This window comes from Takifugu rubripes, chromosome 10 (assembly GCF_901000725.2).
Source record: "Takifugu rubripes chromosome 10, fTakRub1.2, whole genome shotgun sequence".
In the NCBI taxonomy this organism is placed as follows: Eukaryota; Metazoa; Chordata; class Actinopteri; order Tetraodontiformes; family Tetraodontidae; genus Takifugu; species Takifugu rubripes.
The window spans coordinates 1,139,847-1,166,857 of record NC_042294.1 but is presented as its reverse complement, the minus strand read 5'-3'; the positions used below and the strand labels follow the sequence as shown (position 1 = coordinate 1,166,857).

At 41.8% G+C, this 27,011-nt stretch overlaps 1 protein-coding gene and 3 non-coding genes across 8 annotated transcripts in view; 2 read left to right on the top strand and 2 right to left on the bottom strand.

The window, feature by feature from the left end:
• Positions 1-27,011, top strand: part of pard3aa (par-3 family cell polarity regulator alpha, a) — a 240,686-nt gene that overhangs the window by 1,726 nt on the left and 211,949 nt on the right. For all 5 annotated transcript variants that reach the window (XM_029843172.1, XM_029843175.1, XM_029843171.1 and 2 more), the window contains exon 2: positions 20,745-20,846. In XM_029843172.1, coding sequence (XP_029699032.1) covers positions 20,745-20,846 — 102 coding nt within the window. The remainder of the gene's footprint in view (positions 1-20,744; positions 20,847-27,011) is intronic.
• On the top strand, positions 12,548-12,619 carry trnaw-cca (transfer RNA tryptophan (anticodon CCA)). The gene has a single exon. It is a non-coding gene; the product is annotated as a tRNA-Trp (tRNA).
• trnaw-cca (transfer RNA tryptophan (anticodon CCA)) lies at positions 17,425-17,496 on the bottom strand. Its single transcript has one exon. It is a non-coding gene; the product is annotated as a tRNA-Trp (tRNA).
• On the bottom strand, positions 22,833-22,904 carry trnaw-cca (transfer RNA tryptophan (anticodon CCA)). Its single transcript has one exon. It is a non-coding gene; the product is annotated as a tRNA-Trp (tRNA).

The following is a 27,011-nucleotide window of genomic DNA, read 5'->3' as shown; positions in this document are numbered from 1 at the left end:
AAATAAAACAAGATAATTCACATTCTGTGATGTAACTATAGAATAGACATCAGTTTGAAGAGCACGAGGCGTTTGTATTCATATATTATTGGACACATTTTAGTTGGAACCTCATGTTAACTATGGTAGAAACTTGACACTCTGAGAATGAACCAGCTTTCCTTCTACACTAGTCATGGGAAAGATTTTTCCTTTTGTGTTTTACAGTATTGCGTTTAAAATGGCTTACATGTCATGGCGTGCCTGACACCCTGACTGGTGCATGTATCGCCGTCTCTCTGCTAAAACAAGAACTGGTGCAACACCTCCTGATTGCAGCCCGGACCGGAGTTGTCCCCTGGCCAGCCGGCGTTTGTACTTAAGCGGTGAAGCTTTGCTGACTTTGTCGCGTATGATGAAGATTGGTGTGGAAAAAAAAAGACTGTCAGTAATGTTGGTTTCCTGATTTACATAAAATTGGACTTGAAGGACTTGGGAAATTCATCTCTCCATTGATTGATTAGATCATCAGCTGTTCGACTAGACCCTATTGTTTTTATTTGCCTCTCAAATATACATGAATCATCTCAAGTTGCAGAGATATTTGGCAAAAGGCCCTGCTGGTAAGATCTGCGCTGCACGTGCTAAACTTGGATAAAATGCAGTTACTTGGGTTGAACCAGCTGAGCTTCTGACTGAATTACAATCTGCTCTGGCGTTTCTTGAGACATTTGTCACCATCTCAGGGGGGCACATCAATAATCTACTCAAGTGCCATTGACTTCACAGTCCATCTGATCCACAGTATGCATATTCATGCAGGATTAGGCCTCATCCGGCTTGTCAGCCCTCCACTCGTCAAGTGAAAGCTCAACTTTTACTATTTTCATGTTCTCTTATCAGGGCTGATGTGAAAATGTCATTTTGTGGGTCCTCCTGCTCAGATGTGACTGATTGCTTCTGATTTCACTCCTACTTTTACAGATCTGATCCATACTTAATCACTCAATCTCTGCATTGCTAGATCTCATCTGTGTCTCTGCTTTCCCACGGCTACTAAATGCAGGCTAAAGCCTAAAACACATAATTTGCCATAAATTTCAGGAGGAAAAAAAAAAGACTTGCAGACGTGTCACTGGGAGGTTTTGCTGCATATAATGAGCATGTTGTCTGCGGTTTTGGGATGCTTGAAGATAAGTCCATGAGGTTTGGATTCATATTATCTTCTGACCTTTTATGAATGTGTCTGCAGGAAGAATAACTGGTATTTTGAAATCAGGGTGAAATTACAGTGTTGCATCCATGTGCTGAACCCTGTTACCATTCAGGTGAGGACCTTTGCTATAGATACTCACTGAAAATAGGCGTAGGGAAAATGTCTTTGGAAGGCTTGTCAGGGCTCATTAGCTCCGCGCACTCAGCGGCTTGCTACTTATGTAATGAAGAGGCGCTGCTGTATATGAGTAGGAATTGAAAGATGATTTGATGGGGGGTGGGGGGCAGTGCTGGGCTCAGCTCGATAAGCCCTGCATGAAGCATAGAAGCACATCTATGGTTCAACCCTGGTCAAGCAGCAGTGATTTAAACTGCACCACAGCAGGGAACAAAGCAGGGTAAGGAGAAGAGAAGTAAGCTTTCATTAACCACCACCCACTCATGCATTTGCATTTTTCTTTTGCTGTTTTACATCATTTTTACCTTCTGTGTACATGGATTTTTCCTTTCTAGACTTCTTATCCAGCTGATTGACAGGCTTGTCTTTTAAAATTAAAGGGCAGAAATGTTATCTTCCCCTCAGTTTTGAGAAGAACGTGAAAACAAAGTCTGTTTTTGACCTTAATGGTAACATATTTATTTAATTCTTATTTTGGGACTAAATTAAGTAGTGAGTCATTACTGATGATCTCTGCTCGTCACCGAGTACAAGACTGAATCATATAACTGTTTACTAATATTGTTTGTTTTCTATTCCAGTGTTTGATAAAAAACATTTCCATTTTAATGAACATCCTAGTTACAAATTTCATTCATGCGACTTTGAACGTGGGTCACCTATAAGAACTGTCCCTGACTGATATGCTCTAATACTGTCTGGTGGTTTGCGCACAGGTGCTAATGTGTGCTGTACGTGCAGCTGAGAGCGACTTCTTAGAATAACAAATGCTGTCCACGGTTAAAAACATGGATTTTTAAAGTCAAAGGTGGGAGGATTTCTGCAAGCAAATGCTCGCACAGAAGTATTAACTGTGTTATATTTTCTGTATATTCCATTTTGTGAATTTTAAAGTCAAGGTCAAGTTCCATGGTCAGTGTTGATAAGGTTTACTAATGCCTGCTGTTCTTTTTCCTCCAAATCCCAGTAGATGTTCACTCCTGACTTTTTACAGTTTGGAAGCTTATTGTTATATGTGGGTACAACCCACAAACATTGGCAGCTGATTTTAATTTCTAAAATCTGTGATTCTGAATTGATGCACTGTGTTTATTTCTCTCAATGGCGTTTATCCACTAATTACTCATATAACAAGTCATCTGGTTAATCAGCTTGACCGCTCATAAAACAGAACATTTAGAAACCAAAGTCACCACCCTGGCATGTAAACCACAAACTCTTGAGAACTGCTGGTATCCTTTTGCTATTTTGTTATGAGCCATAATCTACATATACCATAATCCACATATTTCACATATAAGGCAAGAGTTTAAGATTTCCTGCAGAACTTTTAGTTATTGAAGCATTTTTTTTTTTGTCATTTCTGTAAATTATCACTCAGATTTTCGGTACACAGTCTGTGAGATGGCTCAGGTCCAGGAGCTTAAAAAAAATAAAGTCGGTTTCTTTGCAATTTTGAAACAATTTTGCATAGAAAGTGGTCTCATGGTGGCGCTGTGGTTATCAGGGATGTTCTTGGTTTGAGTCACGCTACGGTTTTTCTGTGCTGGCAGAAAAAAATGTTGAAATCTAAAGGTTTCTGTGTAAGTGTAAACAGATTTAACAAGATAATAGGACAAGGCTGAAATGCAGGAATCTAGCTCGAGTTGAATTATAAAACCAGAATTTTGTTGAGTCCCCGCAGTGTAAGTGGTCCACATCAGGAGTAGGCTGGAACAGTAGAAAACAAGCATCAGTGACAAAAATGATATCAAACAAGCATATCTGGGGCGGAGGTTGGTTGCAAAGCGGGTTGCGGTGGAAGCTTCAGTAGTGAGGTCAAAGGATTCGCATGCTGGATGAGGTTTGCCAATTGAATGCATACGGAATTAATAGAGGTATGAGTTGATCTGGGCAGAATATCAAATCTACTGATTTAACTGTGAGTGTAAGCCAAAGTCTTGATTTTTGGCACGTGCGTGTTCTGGTTTTGTGCCCAGTGAGGGCATCTGAGACGTCTGAGATGAAGAATGGTTGACGGTTACGCGGCACAAAGTATTTTGTGATTTTTGTGGGACTGTTTAATGATAGCAGATCCCATCATGGTTATCCTGGATGATCCTGACATCCACCTATCTTATGTGGAGTCAGTTGTACCACATAACCTGCCAAATGTCTCACACTGTTTGGTACATTGTTGTTCTGTCCCGATTAGCCTCTAATGTGCTAAATTGTTTGCGCAGATCAGTCGGATCATAATGAGCATAATGGGTTTGCTTTGGGTTAGGGACAGCATTAAGCTTCTTTCATATGATTCTGTTGTCCTGACTCACAGCCAATACTTATGTGGGGCCATTGGAGCATTAGCTTATTTCACCACCAGTGCATTCACAATGATGCCTTTTTTCTCCCTTTCAGGCTGCTACAGGTTCAGATCGTTGGCATGATGCCTTGCAGATTAATAAATCATTCAGCTGTTGCCATTTGATGAGCCCTTGTAATCCAGATTTGGATTCTTTGGAATGGAAAGTATGAACAAGTTGTAAATGCTACTGGCAGGAGGGCCAACATGATGTTTACTATTGGTGCTCGGATGGAAAAGTGCTTTCAGCCTCAGAGAAACAATCTTGAAAGCCTGTTTTGACAGCATCTCATTGTCTGTAACCACCTTTTTCTACACCTTAAACACACACAGACATTGTCTTTGCATTCAGTCGTGGGCTCTGGTTTAAAAGACACACCTACGTGTCACAGTTAAAATAGGTTCTAATTTTTCCGAGGCCCTGCAAGTCTAAGTAAACCTAAGTGCATACAACCATGGAAACCCAGCAGACCCAATCCTGAAGACATAACAAATCCTGGAATGAAGGAATCCCAGATAGAGTTTGCTTGAATAATCTTTGACATCTATTTGTAGCATGTATTTCTTTAAAACCCACTGTTTGAGAGTGTGCGTACGCTAAACTGATTTCAAAACCCAACACTGAGTGCACCCTGTCTGTCTTGTGCTGCTTAACATTGGTTGTCCATTACCAAGTTAAACAACAACAGAGAAAAAGGACAAACACACCAGTCTGAGGGTATAGGTGCTCGCTATTGCATTTTTATGCATTTTATTTATGCATTTTATGCATTTTTATTATTTCTATAAATGAGTTAGATGACTACATGCAAGCCAACCTGCTTTTGGTACATCAAAAACCATAAGCTATGCTCTATGGGTCTCAATAGAGCCATCATATACCCCTAAATGGAATTTAGGAGTTTGAGTGGTCTCCATTATGGGCTCCATTAACACAAAGATTTTTTATTGTCGTTCTGCATCAGTATTTATTTTGGTAACTTCCTGTGGCCTTTCTTGTTTGGTTTTGGTGCGATGGTATTTAGAAGGACATACAGCAACATGCAGTGAACCTTCTGAGGATCAGGAAAAGTCTGAGAGGAAGGAATGTCTACAACATAACCTTTAAAAGAAGAATGAAATGCATTTTGTGTTGGAAACAGTAGCCTTTCCAAGTATGCCGTTGTATGTTTTTATTGCCCAATCTCTCCGGGTTTGTCAGTTTGTGCCTCCAGCTGGAGCCAAACGTGAGCATGTTGAAGCAAAGAACAACTATGTGGTTGACGGTGTTCCGACATGCTGGCTGTAGCGGGCCCTGTTGGGTGTGAGCCTCTGTTTTGTCAACAGCTTATTTTACGTGGCCATGATTTCAGTTTCAGAAAGCGCAGTTATCGAGGCAGAAGCAGAAATGTTTGTTCGAGTATGAAGAACAATAGAGAACGCTGGATGCAGCTCAGGGTTTTACATAACACGGATAAATCCTGGGTTCTTTTCTCCTTATAGTGAACTATTGCAAAGAAACAAGCATTAGGTCGTCCACCTGAAAGCTTCTGGATTATTAAATTATCAGTGTAATTTAAGAAAAAAGTGTGTTTTTTAATTTAGTAGTCAGACAGTCCTCTAACGTTATAGAGACATTAATCTGATCGGTTACTGGAAGCAGGTTCGTTTATCTGTTTGGACAAATATTTATTTTTCTTTAGTGATTCCATCGTGATCCTTAATGCTTGATTGTGGACAGGCTAGAGGTGGCCTGACGCCAGAGTTTCTTTAAGCCCTTAATGGCTGCTTTGAGCAAATATCATGCTAACCTACTTATGTATGTTTTGGTGGCCAGTGTCGACATGCTAAGATGCTAATTTGATGCTTGTAAGAAAACTTGGAACTTTGACTGTCTTTAAATCTTTGACTGAACCTGATGGAGCCATGTGAGACTGACTGAACATTTGATTTGGGATCAAAAATAGCCTCATGAACTGTCATTGGCTTTTGATCCCACTAATGCACTCTGGGTCTTTCAACCCTCGAGCGCGATGCACAAACAAAGACCTACTTTTAACGCACAGTGCAAAGAAAGCAGGCAGGCCGGCGTGACTGCATGTCACGATGTACACGCTGATCTGATGTCTTTTAAATAAAGATGGCTTAGTCTTAAACTGGGTCTGGCTTTAGGATATTTCAGCATCTATTATTTAGGTCTTATTCAGTATTCATTACAGGAATACACTTCAATTTTCATGATGTTGATCCAGCAGTTCCCTCTGTGCAGTTTAGCCTAATTAACTTACAAATGAAGAAAGCTTTCTTCACGAAAGCGAGTGCTTCTCCAACGCACCTATTCATCAGTTATAATTGTTCTGCGCTCGTCTGGAGTCTATTATAACCGCCTGCTCCTGCTGAGTGGAAGCTGCTTTAATTTCCTCTGCCTGAATTCTCAAATAATCACCTAATTGAATGAAAATGCAGCCTTCAGCAGATGTCACATAGCAATATATGCAGCAGGTGTCTGTTTTTTGACTCCCCCATGTGTATTTCTTTCAAACCTCCAGTCTGCTCTGTCAAATGGAAACGTGTCCTCAACATGAGGGGAGAAGGATAAAGTCTGGATGTTTGAATGGTTCAGGAGTTGGTGGAACTCTGTGATGCTGCAGCCGTTTGGACTGATTCATTTTTGAATAAATCATGGGTGTGTGAACAGCGATAGAAAATATTTGCCACTGTCCTAAATTGGAGTTTGTCTGGTGTTACGTTTTTAAATGTAACAGGAAAAATTGTTTTGACAGATCTGTGCTCCAGAGATTAAAATATCCAACATGCTTCCCCAGACAAATGTGAATGAGCCTGACAGATTGTTCGGATTTAAGGTGGAATTTCTCCTCATCTTAGTCTACATGTTCACATCTTTGATGCTGTTCCTCCTGTTTATTCCTGCGTGGTTGTAGCCTTACTGTTCATTTTCTCTTGTAGTTTCTCAGTGAGGACCAGTCCGTGATTACAGCCAAAAGCTGTCTATTTGATGACCTGGTCTGTTTTCCGTCACAGGATCCTGCATCCATCTGCATCACATTGATTTCAGCACAGTTGGGGTCTGAGGCCCATCTCAAATGTGAATGATCCTGACTCAGGCAATGGCAAACAAGAAGCTCACTTTATACTAATCTGTGTAGGGTTTATGCTAATCTGTGTAGGATTGGAACTTCTGAGTGTAGCTGGTTACATATTTGGATATATGGAAAGGTATTGCCTCAGAGAGGACTAGAACATACCATCTCTGCTGGAAACAATATACAGTGTTGAAATTGTGGGGACAATTTTCATCATTTTTGGGTCTAAACAGAACCAAAAATGCACAGCAATGCTCCAGCATTTGTGAGTTATAGTATTATTATATTGAATTCTGGTCATAAATTCAGAGAATATAATTCAACCAAAGAAGGGTAATTAAGGGTAAGGGTGATTACATACTGAATTCTCACCCTCGCTACACTTCAACCATGCTTACCCACAGCTGAGATTGATCATAATTCTTATCAACGGCCAATATTTAGTAGGGCCGTTGACACAAATACACCAACAACTATCACTCTGAGCTAAACTATTAGCCTGGATGAATATGTGGCCGCAGTGATTTATCTCTGCAAAGTAATTTTGAGCCCAGACATTAATTCTGGTCACAGAACATGTTGTGGTTTGGACCATGAAATGGGGTCATTGGGTGCAGGCTAAGGAAATCCACTTGCAGCAAAACGACATGAGAACTAGTCCAGTCTGGAGCCAGGATAATTCAGAGAGCATTGGCATATTACATATTCAATTTCTCCTTTATGTCAACTTATCATATATTTCCAGGTAACTGACCTTGTAATTCACATTTTAATTATTTTCTCTATTTGTTTTGAGGAAAAAAATAGTTCTAAAGGAGACTGACACCACAGAACATATTTTCAGGTGAACACATTGCTCTTTTGTTTCCTGTTCTGGTTCATGGGGTCAACAGTTTCTGTAGGGAAACCCAGACTTTCCTCTTCACCAGTTCTACCTGGAGAATATCAAGACATTCCAGGGTTGGGTGGGGAACTTTATCCCAAAAATAGTTGCTAGAACTGGCTGCAGATGTAGTGTGGATTGCCCAGGTGTTCTCAAACCACAAGTGATAAAAAGGCACCTGAACAGCAACTGTTGTCAGAAAAGACAGCTCAAGCATTTGAATGTGAACATTTAGAGATGAATGGATGATTGATTGCCCTGCATGCTTGTTTGTCTGTTGCTCCTCTAAAACTGATGTCTGCAGCAGAGGCTTTAATTGAGTTTGTTAAAAACATGCTGTAGGTTACATTTGTTTTCAACCCTTGCTGGGAAGGGGGTCCGGTCTTTGGTGTACCTCAGAGCTTCTGTTTGCACTAATGCATCCATTTGCTTATTCCAAGCAAGTCTGTGTAAGTAACATATGGTTCTATATGAAACTGTGAGACTGCAATTTCCTCACCGATTAGTGTGTGTTGCTGCCCTGGGTTATATTTCTGTCATGCCGCAGAGACAGAGTGTGTGTTTGCGTACTTTCCTTGCTAGCTTGTTAGCTTTAGAGGTGAATATTCAAGTTGAGCCGGTTTCTGTCTGTCAACCCAATAGGTGTTCCAACAGCCCTTGTCTTTAGAAATGACATAGCACCGCAAGGGATTCCAAAGACAGATTCTAACCTGCCTGTTCCATTCATGACCAGGTACAAATTAGAACTGCTCCATAATACTTCATTACTAGCCAGAACCCAGTAAAAATTGTTTTCTACATGTTTGACCGCATTTACACTCAAAAATCCGCGTTTATCCAAATCTTTTAGGTCATTGAAAGAATGTCTTTGCTCCGGATCACAAATTTTCTCCAATTTTGAGGTTTTCTGTGCTGCAGACATCAACAGAAACACACGCATGCTCAGCTGGTTCCCATCTGTTCTGGGCGTCTGGTTCGGCCTCACACTACTACTTATTTGCACGTCTATATCCTCTCAAACACAGCCGTCGAACCTGTTCTGTGGCGATCCTGCGTGGAGATGCAACTCAAGATTAAGAGCTTTCCCTCAGCTCACCTGTAGCTCTGGTGGTCCTTAAGCGAGAGTAGCGATTCTCCCTTTGCGTTTGATGAGGCGGCCTCAGTGAAAGTGTGCGTCTGACAGGGTGATGGAGCAGCTTTGGGATTTCAGGCAGTCAGATAGGTATTAAACTGCATTACCGGCTCACCGCGATGACGAGTTGCCGCAACTTTCCGACTTGCTTAACTCGGCTAATGTAGTTGGTGTTGTTTCACTCTCTGCTGCATCAGTTTGAGTGAGTGACACCAACATCATTTATAAGTTGTGGATTGATGGAAAGAAATATGGCGGGGCTTTTTTAAAAAGGAAAAAAACAAAACAACCTTTTCAAGCAGGAACACATCCAGAAATTACCTTTGATCAAAGTGTGTGTGAGAAACCTCTGCTCTGGCTGAATTGTGTAATTCTCTCACTGATCTCATTAACATGAACTTTGCAGCACAGCCTGCAGGTACATTCTCTCAATGGCCCTCCTCCAGCTTGTTTCCCCTCTTCATCTCCCTCCTCTACCTCCTTGTACTCTTCTATCAATTGCCTTCTGTCCTCTATTCCCTCGTACTCACACACTCATTTTATACAACATAAAGAACATATGCATTTAAATATTGATGACAGAAAGGCTGTGATGGTGATGAGATGAGACTGGGACTTTGCACCACTAAAAGACAGAGAGAAAGATGGTGGCATGACATTGTCGTCATTGCAAACTCTTTAAACTCAATATTTTCCATCTCTCACTCATAGAGGGATAATGAGACCTGTGCGTGCACATTATTTCTTTGCTTCACCACCAAATATTTAACACTCAAACCCTCTGAGACTGAACGTCTGCTTCGGGCAGGTGCTGGGAAGGTTTAAGGCAATCAAGAGTGACTCCAAGGGATTTTCAAGTGTTCTCACAGACTCAGCAGGGAATTTTGGCTTTGATTTCTCTTTTTCTGCTAAGCCTGAAGAATCTCTGACATTAATGTAGAAAGTCTGTTTTAGTTCAAGTGTGCAAACGCATGCATGTCGGCAGACTCGCACGAGCCGGCTGCACATCGTGGGTGTGAGTCAGGCCTTTCCACTGGCTTTGGAAGGTGCTTTTATCGCCAAGCTGAAAGGGGTGCAGCAGAAAGCAGACGGGCGGCCATATGTGCTGTCAGCTGTCAAGATCACATCATACAGAAGGAATACACGTCTGTGGTTGTTAAAACATCTGCTTTGTTGATGACTTGCTGTGTCACGGTGCACTTTCAGGCCAGTTTGTTTGCAAAATGAGCCATGATGGAGCTCAGCGCAAGATTTTATATGTGCATCATTGCTTTACGTTTATTCAGGACTGCAGCAAACCTCCTGATTCATGAAAAATTCAAATGTACCCCTTAATGTATGCATAGCAAGTGGAGGCCTTTTTAAAAAAATGCAAGGTCTGGGAAATGATCACTAACACCTCACAGGGGCTGTCTGACTGCAAACTTAGGACATTATTTGAAATTGTAGTCTAAAGAGAGCTGTCATCATTCACTCATGGGAGGAAGATGGGAAAGGAGGAGACAGAGGAGTGAGAAAGGAGAGATGAGTTTTGTCATATCAAAGAGATGGATGTGATATTGCAACAGTGTGGTCACATCTGCTTTTCTGCACAAGTGTTGATGATTAATATCAAACTGGCTGGTGATGGAGGAAGTGTGAGGGGTGTTTGAAGTATTCAGAGGAGCACATTTAATCTTGCTCATATTGCTCTTTCCCACACTAACCAGCAGTGATGGGACTAGAGGTGACAGTGCACCTCTATGGGGGCTGTTTCCCTGAGCTGGTGCTGACTGTTTAACAAGAGCCAGCCACCAAAACAATGTCAAACTACAAGATTATAAAGCTGGTTCCCAATGTTCCTGACCACCAAGCACCGAGGACAAGTCTGTTGAACCAGCACTTGCATTGGTTCTGTTATTATGATGATTGTGGTACACAGGCTGAATGCTGTTTTTTTTTTTTTGTAAAACTAAATAAAAAAGGAACCAACAAATGAAACAATTCGTCAGTTACGTTATCTCAAGAATTGGGGTGAGCATCCCTGCAGGAAGAAGATGATCATCTTTACATTTTTGAATCCTCGACTATGAGACATATTAGAAATGACAAAACCAGTAGCATGGAGATCTTGTCATTAAAATGTAACATAGTTGTAATATACTATGTTGCTTTGAATTAAAGCTCCTTTCACCTAAGACAGGGGTCGGCAACCCAAAATGTTGGAAGAGCCATATTGGACCAAAAAAACAAGAAACAAATCTGTCTGGAGCCGCAAAAATTTAAAAGCCTTATATAGGGCTTATAATAAAGGCAACCTTATATATTAACATATAACATATATTAGCTGTATTAGCCTACTTTCCAAATGATAAGTAGGCTACAAATACATAATGAGCATTCATGATGAAATGTTTATTTTCCCTGCAGCGCATCCTGGAGAGAATGACGCACCACGTGGCCGCTCTGCTGTATGATGACGGTTTAAGTTTAACTTCCATTATAATGAGATGTTGAAATTAAATATTTATTATACATATTTATACAGCATTGGAAAACTTTAAGAATGTTTGTCACGTTTTTCCTCCTACAGAAATTATATTAAAACAATTTCCATTTTCATATTTTTGAAAAAGCTCCAGGGAGCCACTAGGGCGGCGCCAAAGAGCCGCATGCGCCTCCAGAGCCGCGGGTTGCCAACCCCTGACCTAAAATGAAATGCCAAAGCCCCTTTGATCTTTTAATCTTAATAGGGATGAATGAAAATGAAACCGAGTCAAAGACAGCGACTCCAACTGGATAATTCAAATAAAAGCATTAACACAAAATTACTCTTCACCAAGTATATGTAATGCAATATACCGGTAGTAGTGCGGACCACATGTGGAGTTGTTTTGTGGTTCTGCCAGACTAATTAACCATTTTTTTGGCTTGATAATTACAATGAACTTGCAAACTAAGGTAGAGTGTTTTTACTTCTGTAACAGATGTAATGTCTTCTAACGTTCTCCAGCTATGACCTTCCATATATCCATTAAAGTTTGAAGCCCTGGTAACTAAGACCGTATTGAGCTGAAGAGGCTTATTGAGTGGGACAGATTCCACATCCATGTGCTGAAAACCATTTTTCAAAGTGTGATATGAGTGAGATTAAATGTGCTCCTCTGAATACTCCAAGCACCCTTCACACTCCCACCATCCAGTTTGATATTAATTATGTGCAGTTCTGCAGAAATGTGGATATGACCACTCTGTTGCATCATCACTTCCTGTTATCTCTTTGGTCTGATTAAACTCATTTGTCCTTTTAGTCTGAACTTCACTCCTCTGTCTCTTCCTCCTTCCCTGTCTTCCTTCCCTTGAGCACATGACATCTCCATCTACATTTTCCAATTATGTAGCACATTCACAGATGAACAGCCTTTTCCTGTGAGACCAGTTTCCTGTGAGGGGTGAGTGATCATTTCCCAAACTGTGAGGCCAATTCCACTATCAGCGAGATACCAGAAACCACTGTATGCTCACTGGTAAATGTGTCTCTCGTCTTTTCTGGCTTAACAGGTTGGGCAGGTCTAGGTTCTGCACAGCCCTTTAAACAGCCCATTGTTGTGTGCCTCCTAGACGTAACGTGTTCATTTGTAATTGAAGAAAAGGTTTTGCCGCACTTACGCTGACTTGTGCCCCCCGTGCCTGTCAGAATATGCTTCAGTACCTGTTGACATGTTCCATTTCAAATAAAATTTTAGCAAACGTAGCTGACCTTGTGGCGCAATGGTAGCGCGTCTGACTCCAGATCAGAAGGTTGCGTGTTCAAATCACGTCAGGGTCATTGGCTTTTTGCGAAGGTTGGCTAAAGATCTACAGTACTTTCTCTTCATGTTCTAATTATTTACCCTTTTGTAAGAAGTTTGTCAGATGCTTTTTACCCAGCCTCATCACTGGGCCTGTATAATCTATCAACATTTGATTATTATCCTGTGTTAGTTAGGAGTTATCAGATTATTTAAGTGATCATATCAACAGTTTAACGTGATATGCTTTATCAGCAGTTATGTAATTATGAGAAATCAGATCAATGCACCTCATTCTCCTTGATTGTTCGATGTCTTTCTGCAGTGAAGCCATTACTCAGATTTAGATTGTTTTCATTTGTACATGAGGAAAAACAAAAACCCAAAGAAAACGGTATTGACCTGCAGCAGTTTCAATCATCATGAAGGTATGAAATGAATAATCTCTCAGTTCTGGACCAATCACACTGCAGTGTTACATGTTGCTTTACTATCTTTGCTACAGTCATTGTTAACTAATGTAAATGTAAAATGCACATGATCTACGTCTTCAATAGAAAACATGCAAAACAAATGCTCGACTGTGTATTTTCAGCGTACCGCTTTCCTGGATTTAGCTGATTGCTAGTTTTTGCTGCATTTTCTCCCCGTCCTGCTCTTCTCCTTTTGGATGCCCAAGGTTTTGCATGCCGTTCCTTCTTGCTCATGGAGTATCAGGCTTTGGGCCTCGGTTTGATGATTTAAAGTGTGCATTCTGGGCATAAGATCAAGATGTAAAAAGGGTGTGTCTAGAACAATTGTGCTATTTTGAGAAAGCAGAAAGTACATTTGCATCAGGCAATTGTTTCGCTCTTACTCTCTTAATGAATCTGCCGGTGCGTTTGGGATATAGTGAGCTGATTAAAAGGTCACGCTAAAAGATTCTTTTGCCATCTAAATTTCAGTGTACAGACAAATAGTGGCTTTGGTAACTATATAGCAGTCAAACTAAATTAGAGTTTGACATTCCCAGACCTTCTTGTCCAAACTTAACCCCTTTGTGCTTCCTGTGGCTTACTGCAGTCTGCTCCTCCACTGTTGCATTACACTGTGATCACTCGAAATGTTGTTTGCTCCACATTTAGACTGCAGGCACCACGTCCACATACACAAACGTAAACCCTGGAGCACACTCCGTGACCCCCGTTTAGTCCACATCTGCAGCTTCTGACAGCGCCGTATGCGTGGCAACACCTTCAGCTCGGCCTTGTTGTCTGCTCTGGGAAATTCTCACTCCCCTCTCTGTTTCTCTTGGCCCGTTTTAAGGTCCCATCTGGCAAGCATAACCTCTGTGCTTATGAAATAATAAACAGACGTGAGGCCAAATTTGCTGACGGCTGCTATAAAAGGGGAGGCTGGTGCTTGTCCTTGCCATACACACTCCCCAGCAACGTTTATCCTGACTGTGTTTTGGTTCCTCAGACGCCTCACTGATATTCTGATTTGACGCTTGGAAATCTGAGACTGCTTTTATTGTTTTGCACAGAAAGCCGTGCTTTTGTTGATCAAAAAGTCAGATGACTCCCAGAGAAGCCCCCCTGTCCCCCCGCCCCCAGGGCTACACACTAACAGGAATCATGGAATAAGTGATAAAGTGGTTGGATATGCAAAGGGGATGCGATTCAGGGTTACTCCATCATCACAATTTACCTTTATTATGCCTTTTGCTTCATAATCTCTATGTTTGTTTATCATCTTTTGGAAATTATTCATGCATCTACTGGTTGTTTGTAATGCGTATGTTTGTCACATGAATGTCATGTTGCTAAAGGTGATGTTGCTGAGACTTCCTTTAAAGGTTCTCTTGGGCTGTAGATGATAAAAATCATTACGCTTGGTGTGATGACAACAGTTCCTATCTTCAAATCTCCTCAGTCCCAGAGTGAGCAGATGGGCTAGTCGTGTTGGCCACCAGTCTTATGCTTAAGTGCTCCTCAGGTAACATGACACCGACCCCCCCCCGCTCTCTGTTCCTGTTGATGGATTTCTGATAAGCATTTCACTCTTCATGAGCAAGGAGACAGTTTTGCTTTTAGCGTTGGCTTCCACTGCGAGGTCAAAGGTCAAAGCCAACCTGACGAATACTTCCTGTTAGCCTAGTCAGGACAGAATAAGGGCACGTGTTGCTATATTGAATTCTTATATGTTAAAATTGAACCTGAAATTCTGAAAAAAAAATCAAAGCTGACATGTTGAAGTTTCAGCTTTGAGGCAGAAATACTCACAATTACAGCTGCTGCAGTTTCATGTTCCATGCTACTATATTTTGATGTGAGTTGGCACTGTGTGTGCTGCATGCACGTGTGCCTGCTAGCTACTCAAACATGCTGCCTCTCAAAGTGCTACAGACAGACCGCTAATGAACATGGCTATTAAGTCTTTTGGCGGCTAGCCAGCGTGCTAAATGCTGGCTAAGCTGATGCACATTGTGTGAGGTGACAGTTAATTGTTTTCTTTTTTCAAAGATTGAAAGAACCATTTTACCTTATAGGTTTTGGAAGTTACATTTCGATTGCATGGACTAGCTGAAACCTACCATAGACAGAAATCCGCCGCTTTGTCAGTCAATCAATCCACTGTGTCAATCAATCAAACAATCAATCTTTATTTATTTATATAGTGGCTGTTACAATCAAAATTGTTTCTAGGCGCTTTACAGAATCTCAGGGCCTGACCCCCAACAAGCAACAGTGGCAAGGAAAAACTCCCCTTTAACAGGAAGACCTTGTCTTTGAAGACCTTGATCGGGACCAGGCCCATGTAGGGGGACCATCCTGCTGCTGGGGAGAGAGAGAGGAGAAGGGGGAGGACAGGTGGAGGAGAGAAATACAGGTGGAGGAGAGAAATACATGGAGGAGAGAAATACATGGAAATACATTCATTATAACAACGTGCTAAGTATAACAAAGTGCTGGTGCACGGTGTCATGCCGTGTTCATGACTGTTACGTCCTGTCTGAAGGTTCAGGCTTTAATTGGCTTGCTGGTGTTTCATTACGAAACTATTGAGGGAGTTCCTCCTGTGATAATGTCTGCTTAAATCTGTTGGCGGAACCTTCATCACACCAGTGGTTCGTGGTCCCGCTGAGCCATGGGACGATGTGAGACACACACACACACACACACACACACACACACACACACACACACACACACACGCACACACACACGCACACACACACACACACACAGGGTAGGGGGTAGCTAAGGGGGAAGCTGAGGTGTAGCTGAATTGAAGGGCCATGTAGCCCATCACATGTATTCAACTGTGAATTATAATGTTTACTTCTTAATGCAGCGGGAATGTTTTCAAATGAGCCGGAATTGTGCAGGACCAAATTCCTTTATAAATGTGTGACTTTGCAAATGTTTTTGCAAATGACTTTGCAAAAGAGTTCATTTCCACATTTTAGAGAATGATTAATTCAAAGTTGTATGAATTTGATCTATTTTAAACTGAAATAATTTTGAACTCTTAAATTACATCAATAAAGCACCCTTTTAATGTGAGATTTCAATGAGTTTAGTGGCCTCTTATTTAAATCACTTTAAAACTAGATTGTTCTGGGTTCAGACCTTAATAGGATCTTGGATGCAAAAAACACAGTGTTAATCAACAGTTATTGCAACTAAAGGGTGCTTGTGATTAGTCATTTACCCATGAGGGTGGGAATTCTGTCCTGCAGCTTCCTGTTTTGCTACTGTACACTGGTAGGAGGCAGCAGGATGTGTTCTATTATTTTCTATTTCATGCCATTTAATTTTGTATATTTCTCTAATGTGCTGTGTGTGTGTGTGTGTGTGTCTGTGTGTACGTACGCACGCGTGTGTGTGTGCAGCGCAGTGTGTGGAGAGGTGTCATGTTTCTTTCACTGTTGTACTCTGTGGTCAGTCCGGGCATCATTAATGCGGGCCTTGAGGTGACTGACTCAGAGGATTACCAGCATAAAGCTTCAGTTCATCCTCTTCCACTGTCTGTCCACATCCCCCCAACAAACACACACACACGCGCGCACATCCACGCACAACGCCTCAGATTATTACACACATATGGATTCATTCTTCTCACCTTGAGCTGTGTTATAAAATAAGAGGCAGTACATCTATTGTTAGCAGCAGGATCTTCTTTGTTTTACCTTCCTCTGATAGCAACAGCTAAAACTTTTGCAGATGTGTGTGTGTGTGTGTGTGTGTGTGCGTGTATGTGTGTGTGACAGGTGGAAGGTGTTTGTGACTTGCTTATTAGCCATAAATCACAGTTGTGATTGTAGTCCAGTTACAAGTTTTAGTTGGGTTGACCTGGAGGCTTAAAGGTCAGACCCCTTGAGGTCAGAGGTCACAGAATAATGTTGGCATGTGCTTTGTTGAGGGAATTTAAATTTTGAGCTCTGAAGATGCTGGTTTGTATTTTTCTTCATCAATAATCTTATTTTCTGTTAGATTTAAACTGTAAAGTTCAGTGAAATTTCTTGTTAATGATGACAGTTTGACCTGTTTATTTACTGTTAATCCTGTACATTTATTTTATTTTCATCATTTTTCATCAGCATGTATATACAGTGTTTGACAGACATAGATTTGCAGATTATTAAATGTGCACGAGCACAAAGAACACATTGTTTCTTCATAATCTCCCTCTGTCAGGTGAAACGTCTTGGATTTGAATAGATCAACTCGGTGAACCTTTGTGAGGCATCACAGCAGGAATTTATACAAAGAAGAGCTAAACCACTTCTGTGAGGCAGAACTGATAGACTCAAACGAGAGGATTTTCTCCATTTAGGTTAGTTTTTTGCAAAATTCATTGACCTCGACGTGATTTGAACACGCAACCTTCTGATCTGGAGTCAGACGCGCTACCATTGCGCCACGAGGTCCTGTAACAAAAAGGCAATGAGACCCATGTGTGAGCTGGGACACCTGCTAGGACACATACACACCAGTCTCTGCTGCTCACACACTTTGTCACACCCTCCAGGGCACCGGCCTTTGTGTGGTCTCTGACATGTAACCCTCTTAAGTACAAACACACAGAAAAATGCACTGAAGAGTCACATTGTCTTGGCCTGGGTGGCATCAGCGTGTGCGGCAGATGGAACAAGCACCCCTCTGTTTCACCTCACCTCCTTCAGCAGCTCAGATAAGCACCTACCTGACGAGACCGAGATGCTGGAATGTCAGTGTCCCTCATCCAAAATAAGAGTGAATGAATGCAGCCCAGAATAACTAAGCAGGCCACTGGGTTGATCGGCCTTAGAGACACACCCAACATACCTGATAGTTCCCGCTGGGCTGAACACCAAGCTGCAGAAGTGTCAGTGCAGCAGGGCTTATGCTGGGCCTGCACACAAGTTTACATTCGGAAGCGTCTGTTCCTCGTGTGTCACTTAAGGAACAACCATTTGGCAAGAAGTGACGCTCCAGAAACGTGACTAATTCAACCGTAGCCACGCTTGTTCACAGATTCCTGGAGCATTTGCAGCATGTGGCTGTATTTCCTGTAATGACTCATGAAGTTGTTTAAGCTTCGTGTCAGGTTTATGTGGGTCTCTTTGACAATCACACACAACAACGAGACAGAGTTGAGTCATATTAGTTTTTACGACGAGTACATCGGGTTTCCTGAACACTTGTGCCGCACGTGTGCGAAGTGTGTGCAAGTTTTCTGCTGCGCTGTGAAGAACACGAGCACAGAATAAAAACAAAGTCATTCCAAGCACAATGTGGCAATCATCGCATCATAATTAGTGGATGAGAGAATTCCTTGGGAGGCTGGAATCCCAGCAGATCTGACTGTTACCATCATAACTCAGCGTGTTCTGCAGAGACAGGCTGCACATCCACATCAGGGTTATGAAACAGTCAGCCTCCAACTCCTCTGCAGCAGCAGCAGGCATGCAGAACAATGAGACATACACACCAGTCTCTGCTGATTCGAAACTTGTGGGATTGTGGGATCTTTCAGTTTGTGTGCTCCTGATGTAAAGAGACTATTTCCTATAGATCCTAGGCATTCTATTGATCACTCCATACTGGTAAAATTAGACTGTCAGAGGATTTGTTCCCATACTGATGGTTTCCTGATAATTTTGCTCCTCTTTTTTTGTTCTGGTCTTAGTGAGATTGTGGCTGCTTGGCCATTGTCTCTGGTTTAATAACCACATGATGGCTGTTAATGAGGTCTGGGAAGAATAACCACTTTATTTTCTGATGAACCTCTGCTGGAGAACATGTGGATGGTTTTGTTCCTCTGATGCACAGGTTAAATCTGTTGTTGAAATATAATGTCCCCCTGTGCCTTGTGAGACTTTAATAACATTTGTCACTTTGAGTCTGACCTGTGTCTCCGCTAGGATGTGACATTATTTTACATGTTGGTAACTCATGGTGATTCCACCTCGGACGGTTATGAAACTAATAAATGGGTTAGGAAAGAACTTCTCAGTCACTTTTTTCCTTTTCTTCCATGTTTTTTTCCAGAGCCGTGCAGCAGTTAATTATCTTCATGCGCTGCTTTGCTCCACTGTGGTTGAGCGAGGAACCTGTTCCAAAGAGAGGGAAATAACTGTTTCTCTAATGTCAGAATGGAAAGTTTATCTGGTACGACCCAAAAAGTCAGGGCAAACAATCCAAAGTAAAAAAGACAAGCACACTGGTTCTGTGTCTGTCATAAATGCTAAACGGGAGGGAAAAATGCTAATCTTCAGTTGCTAACAGGGTCTTCTTGGCATGGTCCTCATCCTGACTTGTTCCTCAGATGGATTATGGGAAGAAACTACGATTGAGATAGAGGACAGCTGCAAAACTTAATCTCAGACATGCTCCTTGAGAAGACGGAAGGACTGATGTCAGAGCCTTACATGGCTGGCATGTCAAAAGCAGGAATTCAGATTCATCCCTGTAAAGGCATTAGAAGATAAATCACTGCAGTGAAGGAATTAGGCTGCATTTATGGGGTCACCCAGGGGTGAGAATGCTTTGGGTGTTAACGTTTCAGACACATATACACTTTTTTTCCCTTGCATTTTAGCAAAATGGAAGACACAATTCCTGTTATGTTTGACATTTATGACACAAGGTCAATATCCCTGTTTAGCATATTTGCTAGCATTCCTGCCATCAGTCCTGTGCTGCTTGCACTATTGAGAATATGAAAAATCAATTTCCCTAAACTTAATTTAAGACTGTTTTTGTTGTTATATTTTGTTGTTTGTCTAATAAAACAGGGGAGTAGCTGATCTGATTAATTTAATTGATTTATTGCTAAATATTAAACACCCAAACTCCAGGTTTGCCATGTTTCCATGCTCTTAATTTTTTACATCACACTTTAAATAGTTGTATTATATACTGTGTTTTCCAACATGGATTCACAACCCCATGAATATCCGGATGTGTGTGCAATATGAAATCTTAATGCTGCTATTTTTTTTCTTTTTTTTATTGTACATAGTTTTGCAACCCTTGTTCAGAAATATGGGTCATTGTGAAATCATGAGTACTTAGAATATTCTGATAGGATTTTATGGTTTCAAATTGCACACAAAATAATGAAAATATAACAAATGTGTAGAATTATGTAAATATGCAATACCGCCACTTAGTGACCAAATTTAAATCACAAAGCTGAAACTCATCAAACCACAAATCATATGGATATTGTGCTAACGCCTCTATTAATTTCTTTGACACATCTTCCTGGTGTATGGGAGCCTTTAAATAACATAAAGGTCATTTTTCCCTTCAGTGCTCTTCTCTGTGTTACCTGAATTTGTCATGATATTCTCTAGCTGGATCTAATTATGGTTTTTCGACCTGAAAGGGGGAGGTTGGAAGAATGTTTCTACTTTTTAAGCACTTAAGGGTTGAAATTTAAACCATGTGTGGATCTGGCCAGACATCCAGTGGGGGATTAAAATATTTTAGAACCCTCATCATTATCATGTCAATCCATAATTGCAGGCCAGAGTCACACCACGTGGTGATGAGATCAGCTGACTCCCAAGGAGACACCAGCTGCCAATTCCTCCGTCCTGATGGTGCTAACATGCTGTGATATAGTGATATAACCGTAACTTTTTAATAGGTCTCCTATCAACTCTGCTAATTCTTCCTCTTCTTTCAGGACCCCAACTACTGGGTCCAGGTCCACAGGCTGGAGCATGGCGATGGAGGCATTTTGGACGTGGATGACATGCTGTGCGACGTCGTGGATGACAAAGACAGGGTGAGTGCAGCATGAGTGAGAGTGTGTGGGATGGCATTTTATTTGCTTTGTGTGCTGAGGGGTAATTTCCTGTTTTCAGCTCTGCTTCTGCCTCTTCTGAAACAGCCGTAAACACGTGGGCACAATTAAACTCCAACATTACAGGACAGTAAACCGTCTGGGTTGTGTTTAGGGCTCTTTCCTCTTTCAAGTGTGTTAGTAGACACACAGGTTGAGATATAATGTTCACTGCACCCATACGAGCAACTGGAGATGATTATCCACAAATCCCACAGCACCCCCCACATGGGAACAGTGTTGGCTCCAGCTGAGTCACTGGGCTTGGCCTGAGCGTGGGGCCAGGTAATGAGCAACTCCCACACACACACACACCCACACACACACACACGCGTACACACACACAGGCAGAGTTGGTGATACAGGTATGATTAACCTGATGATGTCATCACTTTGGAGGCACAAGGGAGTAATAGTGAGTGAGAATCGCGTCCGTTAAGCGTTTTCTGAGATGATGTGTTCTTGTGTCTTCTTACTGGTTTGGATTAAAGTTTACAGATGTTGAATGTTTTAATGTGTTTGTTTCTGTGGGGTTTTGAATGTATGAATCAAAATAGTGTGTATGCTAGACAATAAGCTCAGGTGTGTGTATGTACTCAGGGTGGGTGCAATGGTGATGCATCAGGAGGGGTCAGGGAAGAATGCAGCTGTTTTCCACCGGCATGATTTTTTTCTTGCTGTCTGTGACTCGTTTAAAAAAGAAATAGGAAAAAACATAAAAGAAAGAACGATAAAGAATTCTGTCAGCAAACTAAAAGACTGGCACGTGTGTATCTTTTCCATTATTCTTGTGTTGTGCGCCCCCTGTTGGTTGACGTGGTTGCTTACCGAAATCCAGTTTGAGCCCATCTCATCAACAATGGGTTTATATGTTTCTCTCTTTTCCTCTCATGTTATTAAAGCAGTAATAAATGCCAGGGGAAGGAATCAACTGAAAGCTCTTTCAGTTGCTCCATGCGTTGCCAGTGTGTGCTGATACTATCGGTGTGTGTGTGATCAGAGGCAAATCCAGTTTTTCCACTTTACCTCAGTGATTGTCTCAACTGCATTTCACTCTTCTATAAACACCATTAACCCCTGCATTCTCATCTTGTGGTTACCATGACTTTATGTTTTTCCCCTCTACTCTTCAGAAAAGGATGTCGGTTTCATTCATTTCAGATATCCTGTGTGAGATCAGCGTCATTATATAAACACTGGAGTGCTGATGGAAATGGCAAATCCTTTATTCTCATAACTGTCATCATATAATTGTAGAAACTGTATGAAATATAATAAATGTATCATAGTTTCATTGTCATGTGCTTAGCTTATTGTTACTAATTCTGTAGTCCCAGTTACTATCATAGACAGACAAATTATCATACTTAGGGGGTCGTCTAATCATTAGGTTAACATCTTAGCTGTGCTGTTATAGGCCGAGGCTGCCGGGGTCCGGAAACATGATCACCTGACAGGCCTCTGTCACCCTACTGGGTCATGGTCTCCTCTCCTCTCCTCTCCTCTCCTCTCCTCTCCTCTCCTCTCCTCTCCTCTCCTCTCCTCTCCTCTCCTCTCCTCTCCTCTCCTCTCCTCTCCTCTCCTCTCCTCTCCTCTCCTCTCCTCTCCTCTCTCTCTACCCATTCTATCCTCTACCTCTCCTCTCGCTCTACCCATTCTATCCTCTACCTCTCCTCTCTCTCTACCCAGCCGGCCATCAGCAGGAGTGTCCCCCTACATGAGCCTGGTCCTGCTCAAGGTTTCTTCCTGTTAAAGGGGAGTTTTTCCTTGCCACTGTTGCTTGTCTGGGGCTAGGCCCTGGGATTCTGGAAAGCGCCTTGAAACAATTTTGATTGTAAAAGATTGATTTGATTCATGAGCAGGCAAATTAAATGCCTCAATTTTCTCCTTTTGTTTTGCTTTTCTAAAACTCTGATGGGCTAAAGCTGATGACCCCGACGTGATTTGAACACGCAGCCTTCTGATCTGGAGTCAGATGCGCTACCGTTGCGCCACGAGGTCCCTGGTTCTTCCTCAGGGTGCAAAATCTGGACAAACAGAAAACTGTTCACGTCCCCTGTCTGACTACAGATGATTCCACGAGCTGCACACACTCCACGATTCCACGAGCTGCTCGGAGGAATAAATAGACTTATCTATTATTACTCTGCCTTTTTTGCTGGATGGATCTGGTTTTAGATCATTAATAGTAACAACTTTGCTCAGAGTGTAAAGGTGTTTCTACACCTTTGTCTGTTCTGAATGGTGGATTTTAAAGGATGGAATTTTCCTGGGAAACTGTCAGCGCACAAGTTTCAGTGTATCTGTGGGAGCACACAGCTGCATGCGTGTGTGTGTGTGTCTGTGTGTGTGTGTGGGGGGGGGGGGGGGGGGGGGTGTATGTGTGTGTTATGGAGTGAGATCAGTCACAGTGTTGCAGGTCATAGCCCGTCATTGCAACACACTTTGGTTCCATAACTCGAATTATGCTTTTAAATTAAATGCACATCATTGATGGGTGGGAAAAAAACAAACAGCAAAAACATAAAGATGCCCGCGTTTAGTCAAATAAAATGCTTGTAAGATATTTTCTGAATTTTTAATTATTGGTATTTCTGGTTTTGCTAAGCAAAGAACAACCCACAAGTCATATCATTCCAGTGCTGTAGGTGGCGAAGCGACACAAACATCTACTGTAAGTGTATTTTTAAACTTTTCTGAAGAGATGGTAAATAAAGATAAGAAATAAAAAGAAAAGACCTAATGTTTTAATACAGCTCATTTGAAATAAGGTCACTTGGATTTATCACCCTCATGTCAGGGGAGTCAAAAATCTTTGTCAAATTATTGTAATTTTACCCTTTGGACATTGGTGTAGGCATCTTCAGGAGCACAAAATATCCTAACCAGGTTGTTAAACATGCAGTAGAGTTTCAGGTCAGCGTTTAAAAATCTCTTTTTATCGTGCTGAACCATCACTGAGGGCTGTGAGTGGAAATGAGTGTGATTCAAACCCTTCCTTCTCTCACCAGATGGTAATGTGGCAGTTAGGAAGATTTCAAGTGACAAGATGGCCTCCAGTAAGAAAGACATTTACATTTGGTTCTGCTGAAATGAGTTCATAAAAGAGAATAGAGTGGTTAATTAGATTAAACTCAAATGGTTATTGCACCTAAACTGGGCTGTTCAAAAATATGAACATGATGAGCCTATAATAACTTGGGAGCTGCTGCGTTTTTATATGCTCCATGTCTCTGACACATCTATTGAAACTGGGAGGTTTCATTCTGTTCAAATTAAAACTGCAAAACTCTCGTAACACCAGACAAAGGTCAGCGGAATATTTTGCACGGTGTATCTTTGGACATCATGTGAATCACTTTGTATTTGTAGAAGTAAATATTTTGTCTCATGCGAAATATTTTGTCTCACACCGAATTAGGTTAAATGATACATGTATGAGCACAGTGCAGATCTCTGTGCTGGAAGAGAGACTGCAATTGCGCGTTTTAGCCACTAAGGGGCGCCCAAGCGTCATTAACAGCGCCGTTATTCTCTCCTCTGTTGCAGTCTGAGGACATTGCGTTTATTATGAAAGAATACCAACTTAACACCTGACATGTGTCATTTATCTTCAGAAGGACCTGATAAGTACAAACAGATGCATTATCAGAAACAAACAAGCAAAAAAATAAATAAATAAAGTGAACTTACCTGCTAATGCAGCCTATTTATATTGAGGACCACATCTTTGGCTCCTATGGCGGAACTCCTTGGACAATTGGCATTTTCTTGGCCTCTAAAGTTCTTATTGCCATGGCAACGGCTGTCGGGTGCCAAATGGGCACCTGCGCTGGGTGGAGATCAAGCCGTGAGTGAAATTAGCCAAAGCTAAAGTAGGGTTCCAGCAGCTGCCCCCTGGTACCAGAACACTGCCGGGGGAAATCAAAGACTAATTACTCTGTTTGTCTGTCGTGTGTGTGTGTGTGTGTTTGTGCGTGTGCTCATGCACGTGTGTGTGTGGCTGTGTGTGTGTGTAGCCTCTTTTGGCATAGATTAAAGTCTATTGTGTCTGGTTGGTTGTCTGTGCATAATTTACCGCATTGCGTGTGTGTAAAACACAATGCATACTATATATTTTATACAATCAACATCTTGATTTGTATTTTCCATCATTTTATTTCACCTTCGGTAGTCTCCGTAGCTTTAATCCTGCCAAATGTTATTATTTTGAACTGACTGTACCTCTAATCTGTCACTGGCTATCACATTTTCATGTGTTATTAGTCTAGTGAGCATTTTCTCACTTGTGACAGATATTGAGGGGCTTCAGTATAGTTCAAAACTGTTGATTTGATGGAGTGGCCAGTTGCAAGGCAACAATTTATATAGCTGCTTTTTTATGTCCATATGTCCATATGTGAGTATCAACTACTTTTTATAAGCGTCAAACTAATCCTGCGATAATGATGCATTTATGAAGTTCATAAACAGTACAGTCTAACTCATTTTAAATCAACACATTCTACATGTCAAATGAACAAATGACACATTCTACATGTATTCTTTATGGAATAGGTTAAACTTGGACCGGCAAAACATATCGCTGAGGCAATTTAGCATTTATTTTTCATTTAAACATAATTTATTTCCTTTCCTTTTCTTGACTGCTTCATCCCTGTTGGGCTCACAGGGAGGCTGCTGGCCCCATCCCAGCTGCATATGGGTGACAACACCCCTGAATGACTCCCAGGGCCTAATGTGAGCCTTTGGGGGGTTGCTACCTTGCTCAAGGGTACCTTGGCAGGGCTCTGAATGTGTTGTGGTACCTCTGCCTGCTACTAGAATACCTCCCATGTTTTGTCAGTGTTTGAACCAAGAACCCTCCTCTTTTCATCCCAGCCCTCTGCAGACGGAGCTACCGACACCCTTTATTTACATCTTTTACAATATTTTCTGTTCTTTTCCTGCAGGTCTTCAGTGAAGTGAAACCAACAATACAGTAAAATATTATTGACCTAGATAAGGCAGTGCAGATATCCAAGATGTCTTCTGGGTGGTATGGAGGTTTTCACCGGGTGCAGACCACAGGTAATATCCAGCAGGAGGGGATCGTGTCTCTCAGCTTGTCTGGGAATCCCTGGGAGAGCTAGACGAAGTGGGCAGGCCAAGGAAGTCTGACCCTCTCTGCTTAGGCTAATAGACTCTCAATAAGTGGATGGTGGACAGTTAAAACAAGCTATTTTGTGTCTTGTGTAACTAGTTGGTGGCCAAACAAAGAACTTCGTGGACATTCTTTCTCTCTTTTGATTGAAATTGAATGAGGATGAACTCATGTGTTACACAGTCCACTTTTGGACTCAACTGCAGCGTAATTATGACATCCATGCTTTCTGACTCTCAGGTGTTGCTGCACACACACAGTTGAAATGCGTGAATGTCACCCTCCACCTTGGAGACAAAAATAGACTAGACAGACAAAACAGGCATCCATACTTCCGTTTGCACACATAGTTGAACATTTTGTCAGAGTCAAACATGCCCGTGGACGCATTTTAACAGACGTGTCAGCAGCAATTAGCGTGTGAGGCCCAGCGTCAGCGCCGGGTCCCAAACTACTCGGTGCGGCAGCAAAATCTATCCTCTCGCCTCTGCTGTCCAGCTCTGAGGCTCATGGGCAACAGAACACAGGTTTTCATTTCAGGTTTCTCTGGGGTGGTGACTTTATTGTCAGGTGTTGCTTGTTTATTAACTTGCTGTTTTTGAACCGCACTTGTCTTGTCCAGATTGTGTTCAGCACCGTGGCAGTTCCTTTTCAACGGTTCCCAATTCCTTGCAGCTGGGAATGACTTAGCAGTTTCCTACCCAGGACAGTTAGCAACATGGGATGTGCATGTAGGCACAGATTGACAAAATCAGAATAGATACTTATGTGATCTACTGGATCCACAAGGAAGGATCATTGGATTCTCATGTTCATAGGATGTGTGTGTATGTGTAGTGGACCAGCGGACGGCCCTGAATGTCTTGCATTACGCTACACAGCAACTGTGGAAAATGGACCTTCTGATCCACCCGTACAGATAACATCGGTCCCATTTTTGTGGACAAGCTGCCGTTGGAGCTGTG